This window comes from Phalacrocorax aristotelis, chromosome 5 (assembly GCF_949628215.1).
Source record: "Phalacrocorax aristotelis chromosome 5, bGulAri2.1, whole genome shotgun sequence".
NCBI lineage: Eukaryota > Metazoa > Chordata > Aves > Suliformes > Phalacrocoracidae > Phalacrocorax > Phalacrocorax aristotelis.
In genome coordinates this window covers 69,975,059-70,000,060 of record NC_134280.1, presented here as the reverse complement: position 1 = coordinate 70,000,060, position 25,002 = coordinate 69,975,059, and the positions used below count along the sequence as shown (strand labels likewise).

The following is a 25,002-nucleotide window of genomic DNA, read 5'->3' as shown; positions in this document are numbered from 1 at the left end:
GACCTTCAATCTTTCTACCATAATGCTGAGGATTAAGAGTCTAACCTAACCCTACCACGCCATGCTTTGGTAGACACAGGTGCAGTGGAAACCTTACCAGCAGAGGCTCGCTATGTCAGCAGGGTTTCCAAGAGCACCAGCAAAAGTTTTGAACTACTAGAAATTGTCTCAAAGGCTTTTTATTTTTTCCTAAATTACAAGTTATTTCCACTGACAAGATGTCAAACCGCAGAGGAGTGTGCAGAGAAGCTCCTTGGGGAATAGCTGTTGCATGGCAGCATATTGCAACTGGGAGACGCTACCACTGGGAGAGTTACCTAGCTTACAATCCCCCAAAATCGTTGATCCGACAGAGGCGAGAGCCGCCCCGAGCCATCTCCCAGCTCACACGGGAGCAGCAGAGCTCTGAGGAAAGGCAGCTCTTGGACAAGAGCCAGAGGAAGCACCAGGACTGGGCACTTACTTGGAACAGCCGTGCACTCCCCATCGTGGCTTCTCTTTGGGGATGCTCCAGGGCGCTCGTACTTGCAAGAAAAAGCAGAAAAAGGTTTTATTCCCCCACTGGTTTCCACAGGGCAAATTACCTTGATATGATACAGCCCCAACACCAGCTCTCCGTTTCAATCGAGCCTTGATTTGAAAAGCCACACAACCACTTGGCAGTTCAGGTTACATTTATCTCTGGCTATCAGAAACACGGCACAGCATTAGCTGATCAGGCTACGGTCACCACCTCCCCACAAACAGATTTGAAACACAAACCACGTTACCACAGTAACTCTTTTTCACTGCTATTCCGGCTCTTCAGACTCCCCCACAAGATTTGCTCTGTCTTTAACAAAAGGTGATGTATTCCCACATATATACACCACCCCCACCCCAAAAGTTGTCCAGCTTCCACCATGCTCCAAAAAGGGGAACGACAAGCGTGACGGATAGGACTGATGTCTCCGTCAAGCGGGGCAAGGCAGCGCTGCACCGGCTGGCCAGGAAGATGAAAGCAGCCAATTAAGAAGGCCAACGCCTCTGTTCACCACATTTGGGAAGGAGCTTCCAAAATCCTTCCCAAGGTACAGCTCTTAAGCATCCCCACACTCAACAGCTCAGGTCGGAGGCTTCACAGTAAGCTTAGCATTTCCTACCACAGCTCCAGAAGCCGGCTGCACTATCCAGGCGTACTCTGGGCGGATCAACCGTAAGCAGTTAATAGCAGCGAGGAAACAGTTCCCCTGTTTCTGGAGGCCCCGGAGCGTCCGCACCTCCCTGCCCAGGCGCATGCCGTATTCAAACATCACTGTTCCAGCTGAGGAGAGAAGGGGAATACATCAGACCCAGGACAGGCCACCCTGCAGCGGTAGGGGAAGTGGTGTCCCAGGCAGGCGGGCTGTTACATGCCCACCCTGAGCCTTACCCTTGCGGTAGTTGTGACGGTAAACGTGGAAAGCATACAGCAGCTCGTAGTAATTGTGCGTCATCAGGTCCACTGCTCGAGCGTGAGATTCGATGATCCCCACGACCTGTAGCATGCAGAGGCTCAAATGGGTCAACAATCCCGTTAAAAAGAGCGGTTGTGCCCCCCCCTTCATCCCAGCGCAGGCCGATTACCTCGTTATGGAGGTTCACGTAGGGGAACTCCACCAGGTCCTGGAGCTGGGAGCGCTCACAGAGAACCACCACTAGCTGGCGCAGACAGTCCAGCTGCCTGCAGAGAGAGAAGCACGACCGTTCTGGAGGAGCAGGAACAAACCCATTTCCAGGACACAGGCGTTAAGCCACAAACATGGTTTTGTGACGAGCTCTGTAGGTTTTTTTTCTGGCTTGGAACCAAGAAGTCCCTTCAGACTTCTCCTGTGCTCGAAATAGAGACCCTGGACAGCAGAGATCCTCTGTACAGGCCTCTCAGGAGGGCAGTTCTCCCTCCATCAGCTCTAGCTGGTACGATTTTCTTCAGGCTCAATTAAAATGCATTCCTACTTCTCCTCTGAATGTCTGTTCCAGCCATTCCTGCCCATCACATCCTTCCCTGCTAGGGTGAAGCTTCCTCTACCCAGTTCACTTCCCAGACGGTACTCAAGCTGCAAATTCAACTCCAAGTCTTTTCTTTATTAAACTGAATTGACTAGACTCCTAAAGTTTTTCAACATACAACACCGCATGCGATCCCCTTTACCCATTCCTTTGGCTCTTCCCTGAATCAGCGCTTTTTTTTTCCACGCCAGTTTCCTCCTTGAGGTAGCGCTGATCCCAGCTGTTCTTACAAAAAATGAAGTGTGCCTTTTTAAACGCACCTTTACGCAGGCTAAACGGAACCTCTTAACACAGCAGCCACGTCCTACCCTAAAGCGTCGTATCTTCCTCTCAGTTTGTCGGAGAAATCGGTACCCAGCCCTCCGAGACAAGTGAGCATAAGGCATAAAACAGTCACCTACCTGCTTGGATCTGGGTTTTGCGTTAAGGCTACATATGCTTCGCTGTTGTGTCCCAAATCCAAGTGATGTTTGAAGATGCAAGTTCTCAAAGTAGCCTGAAAACACCAAAGAGCACAAACAGGCATGTTTCGAGTCATACAACTAAAAAGAAAGTCTTGTGTAAGTTCCCTGAAGAAACACCTTGATGCAAAAGAAGCGACCTGTACCTGGCTTCTCCAGTCATCTGCCGATTCCATGATAGCCAGGGTAGCCAGCTGGATGACCAACTCCGGTAAACCCACCATGTCCAACAAGCGCAGAACCTGGAGAAGACGATACTCTAGCACTGGCTGCAGCGGTACTAAAGAACGGGTTGGGTTGGCAAGGGGGTTTTTTTGTTTTTAAGACCTACTCCTGCCCCTATTAACCATAAGAATGGTCAAAAGGTTTTGCTAATGTTGCTAAGAGATTAGACCAAAAAAGAAAAGATTTTTGGTAAGTCAGGGGTCCGAACCAAATCCCAGCACAACAGGTCAGGCTATGGCTTCTCTGGAGGATTCATCTCCACACATGTGAGTGCTCTGAAACATTTTAGCGTTGACATTTACACTGAACGCCTGCGACAGAGAGGTCAACGATTCTGTCCCCAAGCGTGCATGCAGCTGTACTAGAGAGAGAAGCTCCCTCTCCACGGACACCTGACAATCCTTGGGTTTTCTGGATTTTAAAAACAGGGAATCCCTTACAATGAGTCTAGGTCCAAACCTGCAGCCTGTCTGAACTATGGTATTATGCAAGAAGAAAGATGCTATCTCAATTTAAAAGGCATTAACTTTAATCTGCCTCAAAGCTTAATAAACCTTCCCCTTAAGCAGCATCTTGCATCTAGCCTGAACATGCCTGGCTTCTGCTTCCAGCAGCTTCCCTTTTTCTGCTGGATAACAAAGTCCTCTACTATTTAGGAACTAATAGGTGGAAAGTACCTAGCTTTCACACTGCAGTCACCTCGTCACCACTCCTCAAAGAAAACAGACAGACTGCACTGAGGTTTCACCTCCCCAAAAATGTATGTTTTCTGAATGTCAAGTCACTTCCCCAAAAGCCAGGGACTGAGCAGGAATTCTCTCCAAGCAGCGCCTGTGTGGAACAACTTGGTGCCAATTTCCTTGGTCAGGACTGCATACGCTTGGCCGGCTCAGCCGTACCTTGTTGTAATACTGCAGGCGTGGAGTGGAGACCATCTCACCCTCCTCAGGTTGGATCAGCCTGTCCAAGAACTCTTCTCTTCCCACCTCTGACGCAGCTTGGCAGAAACAATCCAAAGCCTAGAAGGAGACCAGAAAGCACCTTGCGTGCACCCCTCGGGGGACTGACTGAGCCCACTGTTCTGGTGGGAGGACGGTGCCACCTGTTCCAGCTCCAGTGTACGAGACCTGCTGGCCCCAAGCTAACGGGAACTTCCCCAAGAGCAGATCCCACCGCCCTCCTCCAACCCAGTTCTTTGCCCAAAGGAGGCAGAGCTCGAGATGGACGTTTCCTGACTTGCTCAGCAGAAACAAGGCTGGTCCTACCCGCGCACCTCCTCCCTCCCAAGGAAAAAGGTCCCAGACCCCAAAGGGAGGCAGTGCCAGAAGAAGACAAGGGCCTTACCTTGTGCCCCTCGCCCATGACAAGGTAGCACCTGCCCATCATGAAGCAGCAGGAGCCCATGTTCACGTGGCACCACGGCTGCAGCAGGCGAATGTATTCCTGCAGGAGAGGAGGAACGGGAGTTTTGATTCAGGTCAGCACTCGCTTGTGACCTGCAGGCAGCCAGTACCAGAGGAAGGGTTCGGTCTTTAACACCCAAGCGCTATTTTTGGTGGCTCCTTTAGCTGCAGTGGTCACACAAATCCCACTCTTCCAGCCCCAAAGCCCCCTTTGGTGCACAGATGGGGAGACACTCCCCACAAGCTCCCGGGAAACAACTTGCTTTGAATAACTCCGGTGTCTGTACAAAGCGCCTCAGAAACAGCACCCAACATCCCCAAAATCAGACACGAGGCTCTCTACAACCGCTGCAAAGCTGCTGTTGGGAACTGAAGAGGAAACATCACCCTGGAGTGCAGAGAGCCTGAACAGGAGCAGGCGTGTGTGAGGGCAGCAGGAGAAGGGGCAGAGCAGGCATTAGAAGAGCAGTATCTGTGCAGCAGGGCACGACACGGAGAGCAGCCAAGGAAGACCATGGATTGCAGCAACAAACTGACAGGCACGGGGTGGAGCACTGACAGTGCCACAGACACACAGCAAATAAAGCCACAACACAGATGCCGGCCAGGGCGATACAACTCAACCTGGCCCTGCGCCTGCTCTGCCAGGATAATATAAGGGCTGCAAAGTGTCATCACCTATCAAGAAGCAGCTATGAGGCATGATGCAAACTCAAAAGCTGGCATCCCTCCTGCCTGGGAGGGTGGCGTATGGTCATTGCACTTGGAGAAGCAGAGATGTCCCACTAGCAGGGCTCTGGGACTCAGCAGGAAAGGAGGAGAAGCCAGGATCTGGAGGTAAAGCCAAGGTTTCACCAGCATCTTTGCATGTACATAAACCACCAGCACATATGCCTCACCTAACCCAGCCACGGGTCCACTAAAAGCCATGGGGCAACGCATCCTCTGAGCCTGGATACACGGCTTAGATTAGCCAGCTACTACAGATAAACCCCAGCCCAGGCTTGCTCAACAGCTTTTCATACAGAATAAGCAACAAGGAGAGGTTTGGCCCTCGTCCCAGGCCACTGCTTGGGTCATTAGACCTTTTCTGTGCCCGCCTGTTACTTGCAGAGTGCTTCCTGTATCTCCATCTCTATTTGGGTCACCGTGCTCACGCTCACAACAAATCTGGTGTTAGCTCCCTGAGGTCAATGCACTTTATCCAAGTTTACGTGACCGACTGGGATCAGTAAGCGTAACAGAAGGTAGCGGGGAGGAGGAAGAGCCCGCTCCTGCGGAGATAAAAGTCTCTTGTGTCTCCTCGAGGCGGGACACAAGTGAGGCGAAAGCAATGCAAGGAAATTCAAAGCGTGCTCGCACCACGAGAGCGCACATATGCCAGGAGGCAGAACGATGCTGCCCAAACAGCCCTGGCATTTCCTGGCTCAAAAGCTCTGCAGATCTGACATTCTTCTCAGCAGCGACATGAACAAAAAAGAAAGCGATTCAGCCCCCAGGTGTAAGGGACTGTGAGAATAAAAGGTTCTGCTAAGCACAGGAAAAACATCTCATTAATTACAGCCTGCCTAGCCTTTCGTGCCTCAAGGACTGCCATCAGTCAGGGAATGAAACGTGTCACATGGCTCTGCAGAGCAGAAATCGTGCCGTTCAGAAGTAGAGCACACGCAGCTACAACTACCAAGCTCCTGAAGAGCACGGGAAGAGACGGTGAAGAAACAGTGGTCTGAAATCCAGTGCTCTCTGGAGACACACAAAAAAAGTAGTTCACCTGCCCTGCTACCAAGATGTTGGGAATGCAGCTGGGGGGAGGGAAGGTGATGGATGTTTCTTATATCAGTTTTCACTAGGAAGAACGTTTAAGAAATAGTTGAGCCCTCCTGAAACAGTACTTGTGCTGCTGGATTGAAGACAGCCTTCTGAAACCCTGGGCAGTCTGTTTGCAATGGTACCGCAGAGGAAGCTACGGGTGCATCAGCAGCTAATGAACTATTAGGTTATGGGCTTGCTGTGATATTTAAACAAGCTCTGCGCACAGTTTCATGCTGTCAGACAGGCCCTGGGAGACTGAACTCCTCCACGAAAAGGGTATATAATCATCCTGAGCACTTATGCCTGGATTTTCTTGAAAACAGATAAAAGGAAATGCAAAGGCTACCATCTTGAATCATTCCCCAACAGATTCTCTGCGGCATTTTCTAGGTATGAGATATTTAGCAAAAAGCCCTTCTGTTCGCTGAGGCTACAGGGAATGAGGGACGCATGAGGAAGGTGGAAGATATTTGCTACCTTACAGTACGTTCCCTGTGCTGGCACTACCACAGTTACACGAGAGATTTCTAACAATTCTCCAAAAGAATTGTGCCCTTCACTCCATTTCATCTGCAGGACAAACTTCCAGCCCATTGTCTCCAAAAGGGAGACATGGGAGCAGAGCGCTTGGGAAGATCAGCTCAGGTCTGAGCTCAGAGAGCAGCAACTAGGGGAAAGCAGAACAAACTCCAGAAGGACGATGTTTTGGGTAGCTTTTGCTAAGCAGAGGTAAGACGGCCATGCACAGAGCTCACATTGCGTTACACCTCTGCACCGGCCAAAGCGCAGAGCTGCTACTGAAAGAAACCCACGCGTGGAAACAGACTATTGCGCTCAACTCCTGCTCTTCCCCTTTCAGCTCCTGCGAGAGAGCTGGCACAAAGCACTCACCTGCAGCTGGGTGTACTGACAGCTCCCCACCAGGCACTCGGGGAAGAGGAAGCCGGGATTGCTGGGCCATCTGAGGAGAGGTTAAGGAACAGAGGACAATCCAGTCCGGAGAGCTCGGAGAACTAGTCTGAAAGTCAGCATGCCTCTCACACTCAGTTTGTGGAGGGAAAGGAGAGAAGATTAAGCTGCTCTTTATACAAGTCATTATTCTGTAATAAGATTTATCCATATTAGAACAAAACCATTAGTACATCTAATCTACAACTGCCCAAATCTTGTTACCCTTCCAAATCTCCCAGCATTGCACCTCGCCAAGTCAAGTTGCTAGAGCTCAGGGGCTTAAAGTCAAAAATTCAAAGCCTTTATTGTGCACCTAAATGGGATGGATTCTGTAAAATCTTAGAATACCCAAAAATCCCATTAACGCTAACAGCAATCACTTGCTCAGGAAGACTTGCCTCAAAATTTGGGTGTGGAAAACATTGATTTTGGAACCGCACGAGGCTCGGCGGCAGAGACAGCCAACTTAAGGCCCCTGAGCACTCCGCAGCCCACCACCCTAACCCATCTGCTAGCGCCCACGCTCCAACCACAGACCCACCGCCGCTCCCAGCCTCAGGACTGGGACGCGATACGCAGCCTCCACGCAGTCTCATGCAACAGCTCGGGTACTGCCACGCCGTACGGACGCTCCCCCTGGTTACAGCCTGCCGAGAGCGAGCACCTCGCAGCGGGTTTACAGCCAAGGATACAGGAGGGGCAGAAATTCAGCCACTATTGCGGTAATGAGATGGGGCCAGTTCAAACTTGTTTCTGCCAAAGAGGTGTTTGGTTGCAAGAAGAGTCGAGATATGATGTGCTTTCTGGCCACTTCCTGAAAGAACAGCTCCACAATTGTTTGAGGGCCGGATACTAAAAATACAAGTTAAGGAATCACTGAGGAGAGGGCCGGCAGCAGACATCCCAGGCTTTCTGCACTGTGCTGTGCTCATCAGCCCGAACATCACAGATTAAGTCAGAGCAAAACAATAAGCACGTTCAATACTCAAACTTGTTGGTTTTGGATTTCTCTTGCTGTCTGGTTAAGTCAGAGGGAGTAGCAGGAGATCAAAGAGCCACATACTGCAATGTTTATTAACCACAACTCAATTATAACATGAAAAAAATAAAAGGCGGCCTGTGCTCGCTCTCTCTCCAGTTGCGCTATTCGCAACCCAGCTGCAGCTTTCCAGCACGACCGCTTTGCCGGACAGGGCTGAGGGAGTGCTGATTTGGCTATCTGGCTCTGTTTAAATGCCTCCCTCCTCATTCCAGCACCCTAAGCAGCCCAATCTCCCATCAGCTAACTGTTCTCAACGCCTCTCCCCAAGCTGCCACCTCCTATCTTCCCTACGTTTCACATATTTTTCCTGAAGCTCAGTGGCCAAACAGGACTTTCCTCATGAGCAGGCCAAGAAATAACCCACGACACTGGCACTACACAAAGGATGTTTTCAATTTCGCTTTCATGCACTGACATTTACACCAAGGCAACTGCCTCCTGAACCGAGACTCTCATTCAGGGAGAGTTTGGACTCTGAAGATCGCAGCCTGCTTACAAAAGAGCACAGACACCCCAGGCTCATCAGTGAGCAGAGGAAATTCTCCCCCAGCTCACAGCCCTTCATACGTGGCACTGCTGCCTGTTTGCCACTGATTTTCTCAGCTCCCTCTGAAGCGTCTCAGCCTCCAAGTGCCACGCAGACTAGTTACAGCAGGCTCTTACCTGTGCGTTTTCTCCCCTACTCTGCTCACCACCTCCCTCTGTAACCACTTCAAGGTACGCATCCTCCTAATTAAGCTGCCTTATATTCTCCCCTATTAGGATTTCTCCCCCAAGACAGTAACCCAAAGCATACGTCTTTGTACGAAGACTTAAAATGTGAACTAATTATCAGCTGCAATTTCTCCCTTGAAGTATTGGCTGTGAGCAACACTCACGTCTGAATTGCAACATGTTGAAAGGACAAGCACGTTTTGGGGAAGAATTTCTACATTTCTTTTGCTTCCCCGAGCTGCTGCTCCTGGTCACCATGGCATAAAGGCTGAAGAGCAGGACAGACCTGGTCTGACCCACTACAGCCACTGTAACGTACAGGAGAAAGAGGTGAGCTTGGCTGATGCTGCTGGGGCCAGAACTAGCAACTGAGCGAGGCCTTCCCACCCTCCTCAGGCTGAGAACAGGATCCACGTCTCTGGTCCGAGTCCAACGCTACAAGATACTTCGTTTTTGTTGTTGTCTTTTTGCGGACAGCATGATAAACATCTCCACATAAAGCAGGGTCATTCAACCATGTACTCCATTAGGTCACTGCATGAAGCATTTCCCCTGGGTGGCAGACGCAGAGAGCAAGAGGTATAAATAACAGAAACTGAGAGCTGATGAACTGCGGACACCTTACCTAGCCTATGGGGCGTTAGAGCAGTAGTGTCTCCTAACTCCAACACAGAGAGATGCTGCAGATTAGATTCCCTAGAGAAGAAAAAGCCATCAGTGAAGAGACTACAAAACGCCTCCTGCTTTAATTATGCTCGTTGTTCAACTCAGATGACTCCTACTGCTGAAAAAGGCAACAGAGCCCAGAACAGCGAGACCTCACACGGCAGAATTAGCACAGGGCAAAGAGTCAGCTCAAAACATGGAAGGAAAAAAACCCTCCCCAGCACAATCTTACTCCTGGAGTGATACTCTCACAGCAACTGCTAACTTTTCACATCAGGAAGGTCATTTCAGGCGCATTTAGCAGGAATCTACAATCATTCAAAGACAGAATGGGTAGAGACTTACAGTGTGTCAACTGGGACGTCCGACGCCAGGCACTGGCTTGCCCACCTAATCAGGTAGTAGGACAGCAGCAGGGGTGAGGTGCGGTGCAGCAGGTCCTGCTGAGACTGGAACAGCTGTCCCCCTCCCAAAACCATCTGCAAGCAAACCACAGAGGTTGGCACACCAAGAGGCCAAGCCCAGAGAGCAACGGCAGGACACGGGCAATCAGTGAGGTTTTTATCAGGCCCAGCTCGTCCCTCCTGCAAACACCGAGGCAGCCAATAGCCCAGCAGTTAACTCGACCCCACCAGGAGACCAGCAGGACTCTTGCATGTCCCAGAATAACTTGGGTCACAAATCACAGAACCATAGGATGTCCTGAGCTGGGAGGGACGCACAAGGACCATCGAGCCCAGCTCCCGTCCCCGCACAGGACACCCCAAATTCACACCGTGGCTCTGAGGGCCTTGTCCAAGTGCTTCTGGAACATCGCCAGGCTGGTGCCGTGATGCCTCCCTGGGGAGCCTGTACCAGGGCTCCGCCACCCTCTGGGGGAAGAACCTTCTCCTAATGCCCAGCCTAACCCTCCCCTGGCACATCTCCCTGCCGTTCCCTCGGGTCCCGGCGTTGGTCACCAGAGAGAAGAGATCAGCCCTTTCCCCCCTCCTCCCCTCGGGAGGGAGCTGCAGAGCGCCATGAGGCTGCCCTCGGCCTCCTCTGCTCCAGCTGAACAAACCCAGGGACTTCAGCTGCTCCTTGTACGTTTCCCCTCTAAACCCTTCCCCAACAACGTGGTCTCCTCTGGACACTCTCTAGTAACTTTATAATTACGTTGTTATAAATTACAGTGTCATCTTAGGCCGAGGGGTGAGTTAACTACTCTGGTGGCCCAGTTTAACAAGCAAAACGAAGTGCACACCGACTGCTTCTCTAGCCTACAAACACCAGCACCTGCTGACACCAGGAACACCAGCAAAGAGTTGCTTTGTGCTCTCACTGGGAGTGAAATCGCAGCTTTGCTGCAGAGACCATCTCAGGGCCCAGCCCTGCTGCCCAGGCACTCCGCCCCTGCGCACTGCAGGCAAGAGCGGCACGGCCAGGTGACACAGGGGGAAAAGCAATTCACGTTTGTGAAGGACACAAGCACGTTAAGGTGGCAGAGCAGCAGTTCCTCATCAAACAAGCAGCAGGTCACATGCCTTGTGAGAGCCTGGCTCCAGAAGGGCACCTTGCAACGTGCTTTAAATGCTCCCAGGGCAACCTTATCCAGGAAGAAGGGGATTTCTTTTCAACCAAGGAACTACTGCAGTAACACTTCCTAGTAAATAATAACAGTATAAACAACGCTCCCCTTGTCTGAGGACTTCTTCCGCATCCCTGCGTCCACCCAAACCACCAGCACCATCCCTCACGCGGCCACACAGCCAACGGGACGGACCCAGCCAGCCCACCCCATGACCACAAACACAGCTGCCGTCACAGCAGCTGTTTGAGCTGGCTGGAGCAGCCTCGCAGAGGCTGAAACCGCAGCCCCTGGATAAACACTACTGCCGTGATGCAAAGGTGCTGCGTTGCCAGAGAACGAGGCTGCAACCGTGTGCGTGCTGGGCTGAGCGGTGGTGTGGGAGGGATGGGGAATAGATGGGAGAATGGTACGTGCTCAGGCAGCGCTTATTTTCAGACGGGAGGCTGGAAATGATGCCCTCCTCCCGCAAAGAGGGTTTTACTTCCTGCTTCCTGTATGCTCAGCATGGAAAGAGGGAGTTAGGGCGTGAGCGCAGCACGGCGCTGATTTGCTTAGGACAACAAAAGCAGCTGGAGGAGAGAAAACAGGGCTTGCCCAAGCCTTGGGCTAGTTCAAACAGCCTCCAGTGTTTTGTGGGAAGAGACAGAGCTCACAGCCTGGCACCAGCAGAACCCTAGACCCAAAAGTTCAAAGACCATAGCAGTAGCTTTGAGGGCTGTACTCACAGGATCTCCGAGCCGCAGCAACAGCTGTTGGAGGATCAACAGGTCCCGACAGATCAGGAAACGGATCGTGGCAATCTTACATACCCCCCAGCAAACCACGTTGACAGCGGTACCACTGCCGTACAGCTGGGTGAGGTTCATGCGCATGTTTAGATGATGAGCTGAAAGATAAAAATCACCTCCATCAGGGGAGGAACTAGACCAACCAGAACACTGGCTGAGCCGCCGCTTTCCCAGCCCGAACGCGCTGCTGTAGAGTTTTCACCTCTTTCCATGTCAGCGTCTGTCTCATAGTCCATTTCTCGGATGAGCGCTCCAATGGCGTGGATGGGGTTTCTGATCTCCTGCAGTTTGCTGTGTATATCTTCCATGACATTTTCCCTGCAAAGTGAAAAAGATAGTAATCAGCAACATGAGGTTTAAACTCAAGAGGGCTCCCTCTCCTCCCTTACTGATCCTCCCTGGAAGGAATGTATCTGATCAGCCTGGACATTCTTGAAGGGAATCCTCTTCTGGCTAGGAATTTTATTACAGCGCCTGCAGGAACCAGTCTATTTATTCCACTCCCCCAGGCTACCAGGAAATAACAGTTGGATAGCTGGCATTCCACAGGGAATGATTTCAGGCGGGGAGCACAGTAACCACATGGCTTGACCAAGGCTCTCACCTCTACCTAACAACTGCAGGCACTCGCTTTCCACACTGCAATGATCACCTAAACAGGAACCTGGTCCTCTTCCACTCCATCTCACCTGAGAATCTCCAAAGTGTCTTTTCAGAAGGGCCCCAAGCAACAGCAAGGGCAGGTTCTGCATGGAAGACCCTGCTAACATCACCAATACCCACGCTCCCCATCTCTGAGGGGACCTGGAGAAGTCTCCTGCAGCACAGGGATAGCCCGTGCATCTCAAATGCGTTTTGATGCCAATTGAGGATGGCTCCAGGCAATCCCTGCTCAGCCATCCGGGCCTCTCTGCAGGGGAGCTTCTGCACAAACATCTCCTTACGTGTCATTAGCTATCAAGTCCTCCAGGATCTGCTCTGCAGCCTTTTCTGGAGGCTGGAGGCGGGAGCAAGCCATTTCCATTATGAATGCCATTTCCATGGAAATTGATTCTCCGATCAGTCGAAGGCACTGGACAAGACAGACAACATCACGAGACATCTCCAAATCTGTAATGAAAGAATCTAACTGTATATTTAAAAGAGATTTCAAAGCGAAGGTGGGAGGACCATTCAAAACCAGTTAGTTCAGCGCATATCAGCAAACTACTAGCAGCAGATTGGTCTCAGTCCCGCACGTCAAACTGACCCTTCCCTGTTAATTATGCGGCTGAATTAAAACTTAGGAGTTGACAAGGGAAAGATTTGGGCTTCATTATTTGCAGAGTAAAAAATACTGATGCAACAATAAAACGATTCAACTCCCTCCAAGGGATTTTCTCCAGTCATAGGTTGAAAGGAAATAATTAGTGCAGCATAAGAGCAAAAAAACCCCAGAGCAAATGGCTCAGATGGGTTGGCAGAGCTAAGCTAACACACTCTCCTTACAGCGGCTGTCCATTTGCAGCACCAACTCTCCCAGCTGAGAAAGGATTTTCACGTTCTTAAAAGTGATCTGAAAATTCAGTACTGAGGGTTTAAATCACTCCTTTGCAATGCAATCCTTTACATATGCGGTTTTAAAATTAAGTCACCTTCTGCGAGAAGTTTGAAACAGGGCAGGAACTGCTAGCCTCCCAAACCCAGCCCAGGCCTGCTGCTTTCCTTCCCTCGGATCCAGAAATAGCTCAACCAAATGGATGATGATTCTTCTTTATAAAAATATAAAAATCACTCGAGTATGAAAGTGGAGCTTAGGTAACATTTTCCGTTGCCTTTTTCTTGTGAAACGTCATTCCACAGCCAACAAAGCATAGAGGGCACTGTGGTGACAATATTAATGACAGGTTTTGCACACTCCGGCATTTACTTCCTGGAGACAAGAAACGGCACAGTCCCGCTCCACAGCTTACGTGAAAATATTTACCCAAAAACATTGCAGTAAAAACTAAGTTTGCCAAACTGGGCAGTTGAGCCCAGCACGCCAGGGTGCTCAGAGGATCACAAGTCTCCTTGTTGTCTGTAACCTTTGAAAGGAGTTTACTCCATCAGCAAGACAGAGATTGGGGAATTTTAAGAAAGAGAGAGGCAGAGTAGGTCTTATGGCTCTGGCTGGGGATGGCAAAGCCGAGCAAGCACCCAGCTGAGATAACATTAAGCAGGTTTCACGCAGTGGGGTTCACCCTCATGATGAGAAACACAAGCTGCTGCATCCCGCTCTCCCCACCAGGGCTGGGGACCTGCCAGCACGCTGTGGAGCTCCAGCCTGGCTGACCTGCCCCACAGAGAGCAGGCATGAAGAGGGCACCAGTTAACCGCAGCCTACGCAGGTTGTAAAGCTCCAAGGTCAAAGAATCCACCACTGTGGGTCCTTGCCACTGAGCAACACACAGCCTGAAATCTAAGATTCTTCCTTTTGAAGTTATCTGAAATGAGTCACGGCAGATTTGCAGCCTTGACACAATTTTCTCACTCCTGCTGTGAGCACGACGGCATGTTTCACAAAATAAAACTCCCTACAAACGGCAAAATAAGAAAACTATCTCCACATAGACAACTATGGAGTCAGGGGCACTTCAGGAGACCTCTGTAGAAACCCCCACATCCCTCTGCCTCAGGCTTCCCTGACATGCAGCGTTTCAGCCTGCAACAATGAAAAAGCTCCATGTCTCCTCACTTACCGTCAAAGATGGCCGCGTCGTCCTCAGTCAGGAGGTGCTCGTTAGAGAGGAGATAGAGATGGTCCACCAAGGGGCAGGGCACGAGGAAAGACAGGGAGCCCTAGAAAGGTGAGGAGAAAGCCCTCTTTGAGCTCCCCAAATGCACACCTCAGTCAGAACTCCTCCTCTCCTCCCTGGAGATCACTGCTTCAGTTTGGCCGCAGTGGTCAAAGAGCCACCGCCGCTCAGCCTCACCTTCTTCAGGAGGCACACCATGCTGGTGTAGGGATTCAAGTGCAGGGCCAGGGGCCGTGAGAGCGCTTCCTGGTACTGAAGGCAGCAGGCATAGAACTTGGACCAGAACTCCACCTGCAGCTGCCAAAACTCCTCCGGCGAGCATTCGTATTCTGTCACGCTGCCCTGGAACTAGCAGGACCAAAACAAGATTTTAGATTAATACAGGCAGCGAACCAGAGGGAGAAACTGTAGCGTTCAGACTGCTGTCTCGTCTGCCATGACCAGCACCTTGACATGGTTACGGTTAATAAAACACCAGTTATGGATCTCTTCCCCACCATCTTACCACTAAAATATAAGGTTTTTTTTCCTACAACGGTGAATCAAGCAGAGGGGTTGGATAAGATGATCTCTAGAGGTCCCTTCCAAACCCTACCATTCTGTGATTCTGTGAATCACACAGGAAACAGCAAAGGGGACAAAGCCCATGGGAACCATTTCTATATAACCTTAAAGAAGCACCAATGATATCAAGAAAAAGGGCAGCACTGCAGATCTCTAAAACCATCACGCATGAAGATTGCTATGGAGGATGCAAACCCGCCTTTTCTTGTGAACATTCTGGCAACAGCCTAAGCAGCCTCAAGGATGAGCTGCAGGTGGAAGGACTGCTGGCTTAGAGAATCAGGTATATCAGAGGAAAATCCAGAGGAAAGGTGATAAAATGGGGGAAATTCAGACCCAAAAAGGACAGGTCCCCCTAAGCAGATTATCTGGCGTCCAAAATTACAAGCAACAGCTCTGCGTGGTGGCGGCCAGCACCCACAAGCGGGGAGCTGAGAACGGGCAGCAGGCGGAGCGCGACCAGCAAAGCACACTCCATGCAAAGGGCACCCAGGGAGCAAAGACAGCAGAAAACTGAGAAAGAAGAAAGGACTCCAAAACAGAAGAGGGAAAGGAAAAGCCAGGCAGGAAGGATGAAGATTTGTACTTTTTTTTAAAAAAGTCACATAACACCTTTGGAGAGACAAAGGACAAAAAGCCTGGGGTCACTTTGCACCTCACTTATCTTCGCCCAACCATCACAACACTGCACGCAACAGGTGTAATAAGAAAATATCATGGGGGGGAGGGGAATGATCTCACCTCGCTTTCCACAGCTAAGGTAACCTCTTTTTTTAACTCATCCCACGTCAGATCCATGTGTGTCTCAGTTCCTTGAGAAAAGATCTGAAAAGCAGCAAGTTAAACTTTTACTGTAAAGCAAGAGAGCCGTCTCGCTGAGGTTTAAGCAGCACTGAGTGACAAAAAGGAAACATGAGAGCATCAGCCAGACCTTTGGGGGATGGAAGTATTAAAAAAATATGGCTGGTTGCTAAATGTGGGGTACGTGGACGTACAGGCAGCTTCACTCTTCCTGGGGAAATAGAGGAAGCCTCCTGGCAGGGAGTGCACTGGGATGTAAGGAAAGCAGTGCTGCACACCATCACAGCAGCGCTCTCCTGTACCTTGCTATAGGCCTCCATAAGGTCACAAAGAATCAAAACGGTCAGTTTTGAGTAGAAGTTTGGCTTTTCCATTTTTCCTGAGAAGGCACCGTGCGTTGCCTTACTCTTAACAGTCCTAGAGGAGCCAGGACTGAGCAGACATATTCTGAGAAACAGCACTACAGTGCGCTGAGAGTCTGTTCACCTGACTAAAGCAACAGGCAATGAAAAGCAAGCTCAGCAACCTGATGTCCTAAGGCAAGACATCTTCTGGAAACCACATTCTGCCTCCCGCCGTCAGTGCACACTGGCTGAAGTATGGCACAACAGCCGCTAACTCGCTTCAGTGACGACAGACAGGTCTACAAACGATCAAATGCAAACTGATGCCCACCAAGAGCTCCAAGGAGCCCTGTTGCCTCACATCTAAATGGCCAGGAAAGAGAAGCTGAACAGGGAGAGCACCAAATGCCCTCTCACTAACCCGTAAAGCCTTCTGGATAGCTGCATTTGTGAACTGGCCAGGCATGAAGAGATACTCCAGGTAGGTTTCCTGCAGAGAGAATAAGACAGCAACTTACGGAAATATGTGTGTCAGGAGGAGAGCATTTCAGATTCTGCTTCCAGACCTTCCTCCCATTCTCAAGCTCACCCCCTGGATCTCTATTACTTTCCAGCTTCAGTTCGCACCCACACCCCGCTCCAACCTCTCTCCCCTTCCAACCCCTTTGCAGTTCTGTGATCAACGCTGCTTCCTGCACGATCCAGACCTTGTTTATTCACATATCTTGTCTCAAGGCTCTGTCTCGACTGACTTGAAATTCTCCTCATCCCTCAACTTCTGGTTTCATAACCATGATTAGCACTTTAATGCTGTGGTAATAGAGGCTGAGGGTTGTCCCCTTTAATTTGGAGTAATTTTAAGACTGTATCAATACAATTTGTACACTTGAACTGTCTAAATGTTCTCCTCCGGGGCAGAGAAGCTTCATTACTTCTTGTTGCTGTTTTATAGTCGGCTCACCCTGGGGTCCTGATTGTGTCGAACCATCACTTCCTCTTCAGGCAGTGGCTGCACAAAGACCTGGTTCCACTGGCCCGCCACATTTCTGGAAGAAAAATAAAACCAGAATCAGTTTTGCATTGCAATGGTCCAACAGAGCACTCCTGGGAGCAGCTACCTGAAGCAAACCTGCCACTTTCACCAGCGATCACAGACTTTACAGCAACGATGGCCCCCTGGATCTGGTAACAGAGGAGCTTTAACTAGCGACAAGCGACAGGAGAGCTCCAAGGCAGCATCCCCAGCCCTGAGCTAACAGAACAGGTTGGATTCCTTCATTTACATCCACATTCTCCCTATCACATGCGCTCACCAAGCAACTCTCAGACTGACCACCAGATTCTTCTGCCTAAACCTGCACACTCACCACATTTTTTCACCCAGAATTTAACTCCCTGGTCTGCACCAAGCCTGCCCTCTCAGCTTTGTAAGTGTAGAGCTGATGCTTCCACATCACTGGTCTCCTCCCTCCGACACGCTCACAGCAGACTCCACTCCCAGCAAGCCTGCCACCCGGCTTTTTACATTTTTCACATTCCTGCAGCTGAGCTGTAGCTTTATTATAAAGCACAACAAAAAAAAAACAACCCCATGTAATTGCCACTGCAGGAAGACACGTTGTACACGTGACACAAACACTGCAATAGGAAGGACTGGGTACGGCTGCATCTCCACACGCTGCAGTCACAGCAGGACAGGAAAAATGTCGAGGAGCTCGACTGGTGCTTTTAACGAGCAGCATCTGGGAGCTGCTCCCACAGTCACCCCCGCAAGGCTACCAACACTAGCGATTGCACGCAGAAACTCACTGCTCAAAGTTGATGTATTTCACAACGGTTTGATTCTCTTCGTTGTGCCACAGTGCCCAGATCTCAGCCGAGGTTAAGGCAAAGTCAACGAGAGTCTCCTAGGAGAGCAAGCACATATTTACCTTCTTATCACAAATTCAAGTACAGCAGAGAGACTTGCGTAGTTAACAACAGCAAAACATTCCCTTGTATCATTTAACCATGTTTCGGAAAGAATTCTTTGTTGACAGCTAAATCCCCAAGTCTAGGCCTCTGATCCCTCAGGAAGCAACACTCCCTCTTGTCCCAGCACCTTCTGGGGCAGCCAGGCGCCAGCACTCACCTGCGAGGAGAACAGGGAGGATATGTGGTCAAGGCTGTAGCGGTTGCTCTCAGTGCTCACCAGCTGGAAGACACAGAACTACAAACACATCCCGTAAGTCATTTGGCTAACGGATGGATAAGCTGATAACCAGCACGGCGCGGGGAAGCTCATCTCTCCAAGGGTGGACGGCAGGGGGGCTGAGCTGAGCACGCCACGTGTCACCAGCCAAGGACCCTGCCAAGCCGGCCCTCTGTGCCATGTACTGACATTGCTGACTTCAGCTTTCCCAGCGAGGACACTCGTCTCTGCCTGAACCTGAAGGATTTCTAGTTGCCCTTTGGAAGACTAAACCAGGAAAATGATAAAAATGACACTGCTGGGCACTGGTAGCGTCAACACGATGCGGGCAAGTAAGGAGACTAAGGTGGAAAAGGCTTGAATCCTCAGGACACTTGCTCCCAACTAAGCTCTGCATGTTCTTAACAAAGCAGAGCACTAGCGGGACAGCAGAAGTCACGATATGCGCTTCTACTCTGCATGTGAATCCCCCGGGGAGCGGAAAGGGTAAGCTCTCCAACAGATGAGACTACTCTGTGCCGTCATTCCTGTCCTGCTGAATTTATTATTCACCGCAAGATGCAGAAGTTCTACAGAAGCCAACGTTTGGCAACGCACAGTGATGCGTCCGCACGCTCCCAGGAGCCCAACATAAAGATATCATCAGTATTTCCATGCTTTTAGCTCCTTTCGGACCTTTCCTTTTCCCACGGCACATACATGCTTTCAGGATCCTACCGGAACAGGAGGCGAACAAGTGAACTAGCACTCACAGCTCGGCTGAGTCACACAGGGAGTTCCACTCCCAAGGCAAGAGCACGTGTATCTTGCAGCACTTTGAGAATAAAAATGTTTATTTATTCAGAAAGTACTGCTCTTTCCAGAGGATCAGATGTGGAACTTTTCCCTACTTCTTGGTTTACAGGCCCAAATCTAAGGAGGAACGCCAGATTTTTCACGCAGCCCAAGAAAGGCGCATTCACAGCGAGGAAGCCCCGTCGCTCCATACCTGCCCTCGCTTGGGTGCGTGCATGTACACGCCGAGGTAAAGCCCCAGGGACTGGGAGAAGGCCAGTCGCAGTCGGTGCCCAGTCCCAGCTGCAAGCCGCAGGTCCCTGCTGACCGGCATGAACTCCAGCAGATCAGCAACCATCAGGCACATTTGATCCTACACAAAACAAAGGCACCAGGGAATATAGGAAAGACTCAGGACTGAGAAACTGCCCTTCTCCCTCATCCTTCCCCTTCTGGCCAAAGTCTGCCCAGATATTCCTCTAAAGGATACAAGTAAAGCATCCGTACGCACGCCTGAACCACAGTTTAGCTTTCCCCATCCCACCTGTGCCCTCTCCCGCTGAGCACACAGGCTTTCAGAGCCCAGGCACGCACGATAAAGCTTCCCCTCCCTCCTGTAATGCACGCACGCATTCCAGTGCAGATGAGCCGTGAAAGCGGTGCTGCTTGGTTAGCTTTGGCACTGATATTTGGAGCAAGTGGCACACAGCGAGCAGAGGCCTTTATTAACTTCTTTTTTGACAAGGAGTGATGTTACAAAGACGCTCTTATTACTGCTAAAGCAGTAGAAAATCCATTTGGTGTGCCTCTCGGCCCTTGAAGCGCTCCTGCCCGCCTTCCTAATCGCTCCAGCATGTTGGTAAATAACCTAATACAGCCTCTTACCCTACGCACGAGGCTTTGCCGCGGAGAAGACCCACCACCCACTTTCCAAACGTAACTATAAACACACGCCACAACAACTTTCACAAATTGCCCCGAATCCCAGAGCGTAGAAGTTGACTCAGTGACAATTTAACGGCAGATCAAGCCTACGCCAACCACTCAGCCTTCGTTTCTTAATCCTCAGACTATCACCCGAGCAGCGATGCTACTCCCCCGAGCACAGCCCTTGCTCACCTTATAGGACCACATCCGAAGCTTATGGTCCTGGCAGAGAGCAAAGAGAAAGGCATCGTGATCTAGGCAGTGAACCGAGAGGCTGACAGGCAGGTCCGATGGGCCACAGTCACCTCTGAAAATACAGAGTTTATTTCAACACCTTAAAAGAAAATCAAGGCTAGCACATAGAGCCAAAGCACAAGGTTTCTATCACGCTGTGTTTAAAAACAAATAAATCAGTGGCGGGAGACCAGGAGAGAGAAGCGCTTCAGGACTGTGTGGGTCAGCGCCCAAGGCGCAGAGGAGCCCACCACACCAGTAACGCCCAGCTCTTCACCCACTTTGGCAGAGACAAAGCGCACCCCTGGCTTCCCCAGCCCCAGCCTAGTGCTTGCAGAACACGGGCGAAGGATCCAGAGGGAAGCAAGGATCCGATCAGCCCCAGGCAATGCACCGCTAACGGTCAAAGTCATTCAGGGCATCAGGGAACTCGCTCCCATTTCCAGGTAACAGGGCCTAGAATTTGGTCGCGCGCTCTGAGATACTGCAATGATTACAACCAAACACGGAGCCCGGCCTGCACAGAGGGTCCATGTCCTCCACACGTGACCTCTGCCGGTCAGGAACAAGCTTGACATTTCAGAACAAGGGCAAGAACATACAACTGTTGTAATCCTTAATCTGCGTTGGCTGCGAGCCATATCCTGGGCAAATCCTCGGAGGCCAATTACTAGATGTAACATATTCGTAGACACAGACACACAGAATCAGCAGGAGCCCATTAAGATGAACTAATCCAGTGTTCAAGTCCCAACTTCCGTACTGCGATAGGTCCTGTGACCCAGTTCACTTTTTTGGCAGAGTATTTATAGATGCTGGCTTGCCTGCCTTTGACTTCAGACTAGAAACTCTAGATGAGGGAATCAGAAACACTAAATTAGTTCCAGTTATTCGTGACCAGACACTCACCTGATGGCAGTTGGCATCCAACCGGTAAGGAAACGCTGCATCACTGAGCTCTGTTTCAATTCCACAACCGAAACTGTTCCTTTCAAAATAAAAGTGATGTTAAGAAATATATTGAGTATTCGTCAACAAGATATTTGCTGCCACCAGCCAGGGGCTTCGCAGGCATGATGTAAAAAAGCTTTTGTGTGCGTGTACAGAGTGAATTTGTACAACACATGCCAACAATCAAACTCAAGCGAAGCCCAAAGCTAGGAGAGGAGATGCCACACTGCGCAGTGTTTTGCAGAGGCAGGTGTGAGGAGGCAGCCTGTTCCCGCTCCTTACCGGGCACATCGTGAGGAGGCAGCTTAAGGACGAAGATCCCTCCTGAAGCAGAGGGCAGAGCGAAGAGAGCCTCCCCCTCGCTGCTAAGCCACGCCGCTGAGGCGACAGAATTAGACGCCAGGCCCGGCACGCTGGGAATCACGTAGTAATTTGAAGGATCTCTGAAGTTGATTTTGCCAATATCTGTAAACACGGACTGCATTTGGCTCTCTGTTATCAGCTCCTGGGGGAGGGAAACAGCAGAGTACGAATCCTGAGCACATATACACACAGCACAGAGAAAACAACCAGACACCTGTGGAATGCGACGCTGCTACTCGATAAAAAGGATTTTTCTGTTAAGAATTCTCATCGCTACCACTCCCGTTTCCCTTACTGTTAACCCAAGACCGCTGCTCTTTATGAGCAGATATGAAAGGGATTTAAAAACCTGCAACTTTCTAGGAGAACACTCGCTCGCTCTCTCCCTCAAATACTGTAACACCCCCAAAGGAGTCCTGCAGTCCATCAGCTGCTTTAAGACAGCTCATAGCAAAATGCTGATAAGGAGTCCCATGAAGAGCAGCTCTGCAACAGCACAGCATCATCCCTTGGGAAAGCTGTCTGGAACTCTAAAAGCAGGAGGTGAAAGGGACGTGACAAGACACACCAGAAGCAGACATGAGAGGAAAAAGTCACAGCAAAGGGATAAATGCAATTTAAATTTTGCATAAGATCTACCTTCCACATGAAATAAAATGATTTTACACCTTGCTGCGTACAGTGGGCAAGTTACAAACACAGCCAGGCTTCCCTCTGAGGCGCTCAGTCCCTACTTCCAAAGGGTACACTGTCACACGGCCAGGCTCCAGGGCTGCTGGCAAAGCCACCTCCAAGCCTCAGTTCAGGTTATGTCACCGACTTTCATCGAAATTGATGCCTTATTCACAAACCTGAAACCCCCTCAGCTTTGGCGAAAACACTGCAAGTCTGATGCCTACGGCCTCTGCCGCCCCAAGCACGGTCTGAGTACATTTGGTTCCAAACAAAAGTGAGAGATTCCCAGCTTGCTTTTCCTATCCAACTCTTCACAGCGGTTTCCACTTCTACACAGAGAACTACCCTGCACTGATGAACACACCTGCTGTATCTGGCCAAGAATCTGAGGACTTGGAGCTTAACAGCTTATAACATCTACGAAGAAATCTAACTGGAAAAGTTTGGACAGTAAGAAGCTAAAGCACAGAGGCTGGTTTCCACAAAACTCGGGAGGGCCTGACAGGCTCCAGCTTTGCACCTCTGGAAATGCCAGAGGGTTCCAGTGCAGGGAACAAATCCCCACCACAGCGCTATAAAAAAGATCGGTCGTGGTGGACTGTAGTTGCCCCCAGCTGTGTGCCCCAGCCGGGCTGGGGAGAATAAGAGCAGCAAAAATTCATGGGTCAAGATAAAGATGGTTTAATAAGTGAAGGAAAGAGGAAGAACAAAATAAAACCAAACGATGCCATGGCAATCCCTCACCACCTCCTCCAAGCAGCCTGATGTCCCACCAGCCCCCAAGCAACCATCACCTGCCCCAATCCCCTGCCCTCCGTGTTGCTGAACACCGTGTCACCACACAGGGAATGTCCCCAACCTGTCCCAGCTCCTGTGTCCCTTCCCAGCCTCCTGCCCAGAACAACCAACTCGTTTGGGGAGAAACCGGGAAGCCCCTGACGCTCCACAGGCACTGCTCAGCGACAGCTCGAGCAGCGGCGCGTTCCCAACTCTGCTTTGGTCACAAATCCACACACAGCACCACACGAGCTGCTGCAAAGAAAACCAACTCCTTCCCAACCAAAACCAGTATGCCATCTGCTTGCTGGGGAACAAAAAAAAAATCCAGCCCAACTGCAAAGGGCTCAGGAAAAGCGGAGCTTCGTACCCATCAGCAGCTCATGCGACACAGGAACAATGGGGGCGACAGGGTTTGCGTGAAGCCCGCGCCAGAGCAGTGTTGGGGCTTAATCCCACTGGGCAGCGAAGCAGCACACACCCACGCACACGTTCTCCCCCAAGGTGAGGCAGGGGAAGAGGAAAGGAAGAATAGAAGCGAGAAAACTTGGGGGAAAGACAGAAGAAAATAATTGCTTAATAAGTGAAGGACAAGAAGAGAGAAGAAAACGAAACAAGGGACACAAAGGCCAGATAGACTGACATCCAGCCAGCTCCTGAGCAAGAGATAGCTAAAGCCCCCAAACCCCCTCTTTTCCCTTATTGCCAAGCATGATGTTACATGGCAAGGAACACCCCTCTGGTCAGTTCAGGACATCTGCCTGGTTGTGCCCCCTCCCAAACCACCGCACACCCCCAAACCTATTCACCTGGTGGGGCCGGGGAAGGGCAAGCAGAGTGAGAAACAGAGAAAGCCTTGAGGCTGCACAAACACTGCTCAGCAGAAGCTAAATTATTAGCACGTTATCAACACTGTTTTGGTCACAAATCCAAAACAGCACAACACAAGCTACTATGATGAAAATTAAGTCTGTCCCAGGTAAAATTAACCCTGTCCTGGACAGAAGCAGTACAGTTGGGAAGCAGCACTTTGTGCCCACGCAGAAAAGCACGCCAAGGCCTTTGCTATTTTACAATGCACTTGGTGGCTTTGCTGAGGGCTCCTGACAGGCAGGACTGCGGCGGGCGGCTGGCAGAGGCAGGGAGCAGGCCACCCGGATACTCACGCTGCGGTACATGCGGGCGGGATGAGGCAGGAGCAGGCGATGCACCGTCTGCCCGGTTATCAGCAGGATGACCAGGTGGCTCTGCACTTCACAGAGGTGCACACCGCCCGGTAGAAACGGGCAGCCCTGGATGCGGAGGCGAACGGTGTTGTTCAGCAGGTTGACGTCCAGAGATTCCTCCACCAGCTCCACAGTGTCTCCCGATGTGGTCCTGAGGGGAGAGACCGGGGAAGGTGTAAGGACGGAGGGAGAACCGGGAGGAACCAACCGGGCCCGGGGACAGGCCCTAGGCCCCGGGCCCACACTCACCACCGCACGAAGCGGTTCCTGGCGGCGGCGGCGAGCTGCGCGCTCTCCTGGTAACAAAAACCACCCGCGCTGTCCCCGTAGCGGCCGGCGGGGAGTGGAGCCGTCCCCGGTGGGCTAAAAACCACCTCCCGAGGGCGTCGCGGCGGGCCCCGAGCCGCCGCGCTCAGCTCCAGGCAGCTCCGCTCCGCCAGCCCCGCCGCCATCTTGGCGCCCGCCTTCCCGCCTCACCCGCGCGGGGCATCACGGGAAGGGAACGCGCGGGGGATGACGGGGAGGGGAGGGGCGGAGGGGGCGGAGGGTTGCGGCGCCCCCTGGTGGGCGGGCGGGGGGACGAGACGGGGGGAGGGAGGGAGCGGGTTTTGGGAGAGGGGTGTTGGCAGAGGGTCTGGGAGGGGGGTTTGGGGAGGGAGGTTGAAGAGGAGGTGTGGGGGGATCTGGGGAGAGGGTCCTGGGAGAGGGTTATGGGAGGGGAATCTGGGGAGATGGTCT

The 25,002-nt window shown here is 51.2% G+C and overlaps 1 protein-coding gene across 1 annotated transcript in view; it reads right to left on the bottom strand.

Annotated features, from left to right (window-relative positions):
- Positions 1-24,745, bottom strand: part of NUP160 (nucleoporin 160) — a 29,069-nt gene extending 4,324 nt beyond the window's left edge. The window contains exons 1-28 of the mRNA XM_075095059.1: positions 24,514-24,745; positions 24,205-24,415; positions 21,506-21,728; positions 21,182-21,260; positions 20,231-20,345; positions 19,326-19,484; positions 18,278-18,355; positions 17,956-18,053; positions 17,108-17,192; positions 16,568-16,636; positions 15,743-15,826; positions 14,615-14,785; positions 14,381-14,480; positions 12,605-12,770; positions 11,863-11,978; positions 11,598-11,758; positions 9,648-9,781; positions 9,262-9,332; positions 7,573-7,732; positions 6,821-6,890; positions 4,059-4,157; positions 3,614-3,733; positions 2,636-2,731; positions 2,430-2,524; positions 1,606-1,702; positions 1,412-1,517; positions 1,143-1,303; positions 464-524 (exon numbers count right to left, since the gene is read on the bottom strand). Coding sequence (XP_074951160.1) covers positions 464-524; positions 1,143-1,303; positions 1,412-1,517; positions 1,606-1,702; positions 2,430-2,524; positions 2,636-2,731; positions 3,614-3,733; positions 4,059-4,157; positions 6,821-6,890; positions 7,573-7,732; positions 9,262-9,332; positions 9,648-9,781; positions 11,598-11,758; positions 11,863-11,978; positions 12,605-12,770; positions 14,381-14,480; positions 14,615-14,785; positions 15,743-15,826; positions 16,568-16,636; positions 17,108-17,192; positions 17,956-18,053; positions 18,278-18,355; positions 19,326-19,484; positions 20,231-20,345; positions 21,182-21,260; positions 21,506-21,728; positions 24,205-24,415; positions 24,514-24,716 — 3,388 coding nt within the window. The 5' untranslated portion in view covers positions 24,717-24,745. The remainder of the gene's footprint in view (positions 1-463; positions 525-1,142; positions 1,304-1,411; positions 1,518-1,605; positions 1,703-2,429; positions 2,525-2,635; positions 2,732-3,613; positions 3,734-4,058; positions 4,158-6,820; positions 6,891-7,572; positions 7,733-9,261; positions 9,333-9,647; positions 9,782-11,597; positions 11,759-11,862; positions 11,979-12,604; positions 12,771-14,380; positions 14,481-14,614; positions 14,786-15,742; positions 15,827-16,567; positions 16,637-17,107; positions 17,193-17,955; positions 18,054-18,277; positions 18,356-19,325; positions 19,485-20,230; positions 20,346-21,181; positions 21,261-21,505; positions 21,729-24,204; positions 24,416-24,513) is intronic.
- Between the last annotated feature and the right edge of the window lie 257 nt (positions 24,746-25,002).